Source organism: Aulonocara sp. 'chitande type north' Nkhata Bay, linkage group LG17 (genome assembly GCF_057382095.1).
Source record: "Aulonocara sp. 'chitande type north' Nkhata Bay isolate Kocher_YH1m ecotype deep benthic linkage group LG17, A_spYH_male_GT1.1, whole genome shotgun sequence".
NCBI lineage: Eukaryota > Metazoa > Chordata > Actinopteri > Cichliformes > Cichlidae > Aulonocara > Aulonocara sp. 'chitande type north' Nkhata Bay.
Window position 1 is genome coordinate 35,911,079 of NC_141360.1, and position 8,590 is coordinate 35,919,668.

The 8,590-nt window shown below is 45.1% G+C and overlaps 2 protein-coding genes across 2 annotated transcripts; one reads left to right on the top strand and one right to left on the bottom strand.

Moving 5' to 3' along the window:
- Positions 1–215: 215 nt before the first annotated feature.
- Positions 216–2,158, bottom strand: LOC147310485 (achaete-scute homolog 4-like). Its single transcript, XM_086269543.1, has 3 exons — positions 2,078–2,158; positions 1,027–1,079; positions 216–926 (listed from the first exon to the last, which is right to left on the bottom strand). The coding sequence occupies exon 3, from the start codon at positions 923–925 to the stop codon at positions 386–388; it is 540 nt and encodes a 179-aa protein (XP_086125669.1). The 5' UTR covers position 926; positions 1,027–1,079; positions 2,078–2,158; the 3' UTR covers positions 216–385.
- A 221-nt stretch (positions 2,159–2,379) lies between these two features.
- prdm4 (PR domain containing 4) lies at positions 2,380–7,621 on the top strand. Its single transcript, XM_086269542.1, has 12 exons — positions 2,380–2,462; positions 2,752–2,818; positions 3,016–3,131; positions 3,741–3,929; positions 4,024–4,794; positions 4,882–5,031; positions 5,121–5,239; positions 5,341–5,426; positions 5,514–5,641; positions 5,890–6,444; positions 6,528–6,696; positions 6,799–7,621. The coding sequence occupies exons 3-12, from the start codon at positions 3,017–3,019 to the stop codon at positions 7,154–7,156; spliced, it is 2,640 nt and encodes an 879-aa protein (XP_086125668.1). The 5' UTR covers positions 2,380–2,462; positions 2,752–2,818; position 3,016; the 3' UTR covers positions 7,157–7,621.
- The last annotated feature ends 969 nt before the right edge of the window (positions 7,622–8,590 follow it).

Genomic DNA, 8,590 nt, shown 5'->3' on the forward strand with positions numbered 1-8,590 from the left:
GGCCAGTTCTGGCCCCCTGGCCTCATGACACCCTTGCTCTAAAGTCTCTCTAAAGAGACATTTCGCACAGGGTTATGTTTTAGTCAAAAGTAAGCTCAGGAACCTTGTTGATACTTTTCAACCACAAAGAGCTTGTAACATGTGGTAAAAAAATAATTGGACGTTAATGCTTTTTTTTAAACTCAATTTAATGATGACATAAATGAGCTGGGATTATTTTGTAACATGTACCTTTTCCGAAAGTGAAGAAAGACATTATTATTTCATTGACTGCATGATATAAAAATAATATGACTCAATAATAATTACAGCTCATCTTTACTGTCCCTTTTTCCTTTTTACACTTTGATCATACACAGCAGGTCTGAGTGACAGGCAGGGCTATTTAAACAACATCCCCGCTTTCGCTTAGGCTGGTTTGAGTTTCTCCATCGCTAGTGCACTCCGAGCTCTGCTGTAGCCGCTCGAGTTTGCGCGCCCCTCCGAGTGACACCTCCACCCCGGAGACGTTTACATCCAGCAGGTTCTGCAGGTGTTTGATATAGTCAATGGCCGCTCGCAGCGTCTCCACTTTGCTGAGCCGTTTGTCGTCGAACTCGTGAGGCAGGTGCTCCCGGAGGCGCGCGTAACCCTCGTTTACGCAGCGTACTCGGTGCCGTTCCCGTTCGTTCCTTTTCCGGATAAACGCGGGCTCGAAAGAGTAATCGCACACACCGAGGGGTCCGTGAAAGGGGATGTAGGAGAATCGTCTGCAGGGTAATCTCTGTCCGTGCACGGGGTCAAAGTAGGCGTCCAGGTGGCAGGGCAGTCCGAGGCGAAGCGCGTCTTGACGGTGCGCTCCGCTGTTGTCCATGGAGATGCCGTGGAGAGCCAGCGGACGGACGAGTGAAATGTGCTCCATCATCCCCTGACTGTGGTAAGCCATTCTGCTGAAATAACAAGAAAAAATACATTTTTTTATCATAAAGTCAGAGGGTATTACATCGATTCAAACCATCCAGCACCAAATGAATCGTTTCAACTCACCTCGTCAGAGCCTCCTCACAACAACCATCACTGGTGTGTGCGCGAGTTTCCTTCTGACTTTTGCAGATGAAACGTGTTATCTTTAAAAAAAAGAAAAGAAAAGAAAAGAAAACAACAACAAAGTCGGCTGCCCTCGATGTAGTCAGTGACAGCTTGTTTGTTGGGGGTTTTGAGGCTGCTGACATGGGTGGGTGTGATCCTGGGCGGAGATGAATCCATGTAGCTTTTCTCAACAAGATAAAATTGTTTACACAACGTTTTCTTCCTTCCGCTAACAGTGTGAAGCAGTTCTCAGCAGGACAAAAAAAGATTGGAAAATTTTATTGGCTTATAAGTAATTTTCATTGTAAGTTATTCAACAATTAGCCTTATGGATGTTGATTAGGATTTATTTGGTGTATTTTGGGATAAAATATCCCAAAGTCATCTATCTTTGTTTTCTTTTTTCTTTTTCAACAATGATAATAGATGACTTTTGCAAGGGACTGTATGTCCTTGAAATCCTAATCCAACAACAAAATATGAGTTGAAGGTAGCATTTGTACGTAAAACCATCATGAAACATCATAACATGAAGTTATTTGTTCCACATGATAGCATTCAATCTTTCAGTGCCAAAAAATTGAAACTTATCACCAACTGGTAGTAAAAGCACACACACTCCTCAATGTCACAGCAGAGGAGTGTAAGATTAACTTCAAGTTTATCTGACAAATCAGTAAATCAAGAACTAGACTGGAGCAGCAAGAAGAAAAATCACAACCTAAACAAACCCCATAGAATTAGATAATTAAAATATTACCTTTTATAGTATTTTTTATTTAAAAGAATAAGAATATGTCTCTTAGAATAGTGAAGAATCTAAATAAGCTTTTACTAAACAGTAAAAATACAAGAACTTTTCTGTCATTTCATTGTCTACTATTTACCTACTTTAGTGTATGAGTGGCTGTATGTGTGCGTGGGGGGGGGGGGGGGGGGGGGCGTTCTTTATTAGCAGGAACAGCTGGAAATCTTATAAAAATGCAATTAAAAGAACAAAACTTTATACCCTCCACCATATCTTCCGTCCAGCGTACCAGACTGGAGTCTTTGCCGGGCCGATTCGGGCCCCGGGCCCTATGTTTGACACCTCCGAACTACAGCCTCTTTGCCGTGTTCGTACTCACCAACATCATTCCCTGGACAGCTAAACAAGCACCAAAGGAAACAAAATAAAGCAAATAAGCGTTTCCTAGTTACATTTTTCACTAAGAAACACCGCACAGATTTATAAAAACATTAAATAGTAAATATTAAAAACTAAAGGTAAATTAGGAGGAGGTTATCCCTCTTACTGACCTGTGATCAGCCGACGCGCCTCCATCCTTCTATGCTACGGCGCATGCGCCGGGAGGCAGTACTGTCATGGCCCAGGTCATGGAGGTATTGTGTTGGTATGTTGTTGTTTTCACGGCTTTTCCTTTTAAAATCCTCAACGTTTCAGCAACAAAGCAACACTTACGGACGTATCGAGTTACACGTGTAATACTGCCCAGCAGAAACCGCTCGAACAAAGCTAACAGTGCGGCCAGTCCGGAGATGTTGGGCTAACTAGCTAGCTAGTTGCAAAGCTTTTTTATTTTCTTTAAAAAAAAAATCTGATAACGTTGACTTTAGTTTTAGCTTCTTTGTCAGTGTCATGCGCTTTAAGTTTATTTCAAGCCTACTGTCTTTAATTCGCAGGGACAGACATGTAGGAGCACCACTCAGATGTACACGGCTACTGCAGGACCTCAGTTGTTAAATTCAGGTAAGTTTGTACTTAATCTGTGTGCACATTGTGTGCTTTCTGTTTATTACTAAACGCTTCCCTTCAGAAAAAAAGACGGTCGCGAGGTTGGTACAATAACCTTCTCACCCCCTCACCCTCCCAAAATGTGCTTACTTGTGTATGTTAGCTAGCTTTCTGGCTAAACGCTCAGGTTGCCTCTGATGTTGACTCTCCAGGATGAATGACATGAACCTCAGTCCTGTGGGCATGGACCAGCTCAGCGTGTCCTCAGTGAGTGCCAGCCACCTGGGTCTGCCCACCTCCCCCACGCACAATCCCATTCCCACTCCAGGTATGGAACACGCTGCTTCCTGCTCTTAATGCTGTAGCTGGGAACACATTAGACCGACCTGGTGATCTGTGATGGTCCACACATTTTGTCCTTTATAAACAAAACATACTCACTCCAGCTATTCTGCTTTTAATTCTGATTTCTGGAAGACCCAATAAGGAGAAAAAGTCACAAAGCATATTGTAATAATTATTTCTTATTGTTAAACAAAGTTATAATTATAAGAAATTTAGTTTGTTTTCTAACTGATACTTGTAAAATACTGACTCGTCATCAGAAGTTACACTTGCACTTAGATTTTTGTTAATGAAGGTATCAAGCTTGAAAGCATCCTGACAATCCTCACATATTTACATATATTTACAATATGGGTTGTGTAGAGGCCTGCTCAGACTCGTGGGGCGTACATGACTGTGTCCAGATTTCTGTTGTCAGTGTTAACCCGGTTTCATGTACTAATTAAACAGCTATTGACAGTTATTTTTCACTTTATAGCTGGTGTATAAAATGTTTTTGTTTGCAGATAGATCATATTTTTCATTTGCATATTATTCTTTCTTGTCTCAAGCGTCAGTGTGTATTTACCTGTTCTTTGGTTTGGGAGTTTAGGTATGCCAGTGGCCATCCCCAGTCTGGGTCCTTCCCTTGGTTCTCTCCCTTCAGCCTTGTCTCTGATGCTCCCCATGGGTCCACTGAGTGATAGAGGGGTGATGTGCGGCCTGCCTGAAAGGAATTACTCCTTGCCCCCTCCACCATACCCTCACCTGGAAAGCAGCTACTTCCGACACATACTGCCAGGTGGGTTAAGGTTTCTCAGAACACTCATCTAGAGGCGAGGGCAATGTTTAATTTAAGTTGTATATCCCACACGGTCTCTGTGTTTGGTCTACAGGTATTCTGTCCTACCTGGCAGACCGTCCTCCACCTCAGTATATTCATCCCAGCAGCCTTAACATGGATGGGACCCTGTCTGTGCCCAGTAACAATTCCTCAGGTCTGGATCCCTATAGTGGCCCTGGAGGCCCACTGGAGCAGGGCCTGGTGCCCATGGACTCCAGACAAGTTAGTGGTCAGGCAGACCTTCACCAGACAGGTGCTCATGAGCTGGACTCTACAGGGCTTGCCATGGAGTCACGTGTCAGCAGTCCCATGTCTCCTGAGCGGATGGGGGAGGAATTGGCCTCAATGGATGGAGTCGGAGTAGTGCCGGTGCCTGACACCCAGCAGCAGCTCGGAGGGGGAAGGCAGCCCCAGCCTCACGAGGGCCTGACAGGGGTGGACTCTTCTGGTGGGGTGATGCCCCTGCATGGACCCCCTGTGCTCGAATTGCCAGTGGTAATGGAACAGGATCACATGGGGGGGCGAGTGGGCAACTCGGGGGGAGGGGGAGCAGGGGGACTTGGGGAGCAACTCCACACGAACGGGGAGCTGAACTCAGGCGTAGTAAGTGTGGTACTCACCGGCTCCATGGCCAACCAGAACCAGCTGGAGCCTGTGTCTCTGCATGGACACTCTGGGATGGGGCTGGAGGCCGTTAACGTGTCCCCCATCACTGCTGAGGTTTCTCTGGGGCCGGAAAACAACCTGGTGCTGGTGAACTCGACGCTGCAGCTCGAGGATTCCTCTTCCAACAAGGAGAACATGGTCAATGCTTACAGCATCTGTGAGTTTTTAACTTCAAGTCTCCTATCCAAGTAAAATCGATAGCTTATGGAGAAATCTTTAAAGCTAATGTGCATTTTTGTTTTAGGGTGCACACTGTGTGAGTGCTCATATACCTCAGACTGTCCTGAGCATGGCCCAGTCACTTTCATCCCAGATGCTCCCATCCAAAGCCGGGCTCGCCTCTCTCTCCCGCGTCCGCTGTGCCTGCGTATCTCTGTTGCCGACGAACCGCTCGGTAAGAAAAGAAACTTGATTATTAATGAGGACAGACCTCAGATGTTACTCTAAGCTCATGTTTAAATGTGCATGTGGTTGCACTCATAGGAGTTTTTGCACGGGACGTCATTCCACCAAGGACCTGTTTTGGACCAATGGTTGGCCAGCATTGTAGCAACGTGGACCTCTCTGATTGGCCGGAAAAGGACACACCTCAAATATGGAAGGTTAATCTTGTGGCCCTTTGTTAGGAGTGCAGTTGCCACATTCAATACAAAACCACGATGAAAGCATGGGAACGCATGATAAACAAGTTTTTCTGTCACAGATGTACCACAACAACGTGCTAGAGTTCTGCATCGTGACAACAGATGAGAACGAATGCAATTGGATGATGTTCGTCCGCAAAGCTCGGTGAATGCTCGTGTTTTTATATGCCATTGTTGCCTACATTACCTACAATGCAAATTAAAATTAACACGTTTTTGTTTGTGTGTCCAGGACACATGAAGAGCAGAATCTGGTGGCGTACCCTGCTAACGGTAAACTCTTCTTCTGCACAACCACTGAGATCCACCCGGACCAGGAGCTGCTCTTCTATTACAGCAGAGACTACTGCAGGCTGATGGGTGAGCGGACATGACTAAATATGTCTAACCCTCTGTATAAATTTAAGGAACCCTCATTTAGTACGAGTGTGAGTAAACAGCTGGACCCATTGTCTGACCCTACATTGGTGCAGTGGGTCCTAGGTACCTCCTGGTACACAATAATCATATGGTGAGAGTATGCAGGCAGTTCCTGGAGGATGAAGGAATAGATGCCATTGACTGGCCCACATTCTCAACTCTCTAACTTCCTTTTCTTTGGTTCTCAGGTGTTACACAGGTACCCGAGGGTCAGATCTGCCAGTGTGGCAAAGAGTGCGCCTCCTTCTCTGACCTTAAGTCTCATCTTGGCAGCCATAACAGTAACCACAGCCATACCCAACCTCCACACAGCCACAGCCCATCACAGCAGGACCACAATCAGCAACAGCAACCACCAACTCAGCAGCAACAGCAACAGGAGCAGCAGCCCCAGCAACACTCTCACCAGGAAGACAAGCTGACAAATGAAACCTCTAGCTCCTCCTCTTCCCCGTGGCCCTGTCACAACCCTGCTGCAGGGCAGACAAACACTGACACCGGCGCCAGCAGCGGGGGCGGCAGTGATAGAAACTCTGATAACATTACCTCCAGGGCAAAAGGTCAGGGCCACGTGCGGGAGAAGAAATTCAAATGCAGCATGTGTACTCGGGCGTTCATTACATCCACTAAACTCAAGGTGCACTTCATGGGCCATGTGGGGATGAAACCTCACAAGTGCGAGTACTGTAGCAAAGCCTTCAGCGACCCCAGCAACCTCAGGATGCACCTGAAAATTCACACAGGTAGGTACAGCGTAAATAGTGTAACTTCAGATGCTCGGCACACAGACTGATTAACACATGCACACATGTTTTCGCACTGACAGGTCAGAAGAACTACAGATGCACAGTCTGCGAGAAGTCGTTCACTCAGAAGTCCCACGTGGCGTCGCACATGCTCATCCACACCGGGGCGGAGAAGCTCAAGTGTGACCTCTGCGATCGAGCGTTCATCAGGAAACACGACCTGAAGCAGCACATGTTCTCTCACACACAGTGCGTCACTTCATTGCTTTAAAAGTCAACAGATGGATTGTACTCTCAGAATCCAGAGTGTCTAATAGTTGTTTTTAAATCTCCTTCATTTCTCAATGACAGTGAGCGGCGGATTCAGTGCCCAAAGTGCAACAAACACTTCCTCAAGACCAACCACCTGAAGAAGCACATGAACTCTCACGAGGGCCGCCGAGACTTTGTGTGCGAGAAGTGCAACAAAGCCTTCCTCACCAAATACCACCTCACGCGCCACCTCAAGATCTGCAAAGGGCCCAAGACAGAAAGGGGGTCCCGCAAGGAGCAGGACGCTGACGACGAAGACGAGGAGGAGGAGGAGGACGACGACGACGACGACAGCAGAAGAGGAAGAGAGAGACTGGTTGACTCGGCCAATAGTGAAGACTGCGGTTTAGATGTCGGTGGATATAACTCTGAAAAGTCCCTGTCACCCCCTCACTGACAACACTGTGCCTGTTGAGATGTTTTATTTATTTAAGTTCATAAAACTATCGATGTTTACCTTTCGTTTTTGCCAAATATAACTTTCTGAATATATAATAACATATTTGGCCATCAGTACAATTGAACTGCCACATTTTTGTCTAGTTTCTCACAAGAGCTGCTAAAATAATCTGAGATCTGACTGTATTTTCTTTCCTCTCATGACTCAGGCCTGTGTAATTACTGGTTTTCGGGTTTCATATAAGCTATCATTTATTCATTATTTTTCTCTTAATCTTAATTCTTCAGCTCACTCAGTAATGTGGCTGATAACCTTTTTTTTTTGCTACAGAGTAATATGGTAGGCATTTATGGTGCATTATCCCACACTGGGTGTTAAAGTAATGTTGCAGCTTTATACTGTGTAATGCATATTTTAATAAACGAACAACTGTGCTATAGAGCAGACTGATATTTTTTATGTGTCATCTCATTAAGTTGCAAAGAAAATTTGGCAACTTTTTTTCAAAATCCTGCAAATCTGTTAACTCAAGGACATCATCTAGGACTTTCAAATTAACACCATTCGCGCTTTACCGAGAGAGTAAAGGGTAGCACTGCTGATGTCAGCATTTTTTAGTACTGTTAACAAATTGTAGAGCATGTTTTTGTGACGTATGAAGTCGAGCATGCCAGCCAGGAACTAATGGCTTAATTACACTTGAGTGAAACTAGGAATAAAAATAATGAGAACCATCAGTGCTGCCCCTCAGCCTCCTGGTAAATGCACCAGGAAATGATAAATACATTTGAAAGTCTTCTTGAGGATTTCCCCCTTGAGTTATCAGATTTGCAAGATTTTCAGAAAAACGTTACCTTAAGGTCCAGGTCAACAAGATTTTAACACCTCTGAGATTTTTTTAGGTGATGCACCTATGGTATAGATTTGAAAATCCCTAATTGCATTGTTGGGTGTCCATGCTACCCGTCTGCCCGCCTGCCAACAATTCCTCATCAGCCTTCTACAGCGGAGGGGTAAAAGTCTTGTGACTAGGAAAATCGTAGTGTTTGCTTAGTGATTGCACTTTTTTTTAAATTCTGTAACCGACCACTTTAGATTGTAAGGCAATTGTACAGGTTGCCTGGTGGGACACAACATGTTTCCAAACTGACTGCAATCACTCGCCAGATAATTTATAAATGCAAACTGATTTCGCACACACTGCAATCACTCTGAGCCAGCTACAGCGATTGAGCCCAACTGAGTGCCTATTTCATTCTGAAGTTAAGCAACCATGTCACTATTAGTAGAGGAATTTCAACATTCATACTCCAATTGGAGAGAAAGTTGGGGTTAGTATCTTGCCCAAGTAAATTTGGCATGCAGACTGGAGCAGCCAGGGATTGAACCATCAACCTTCTAATTTGTAGATGTACTTCCTGAGCTACAGCC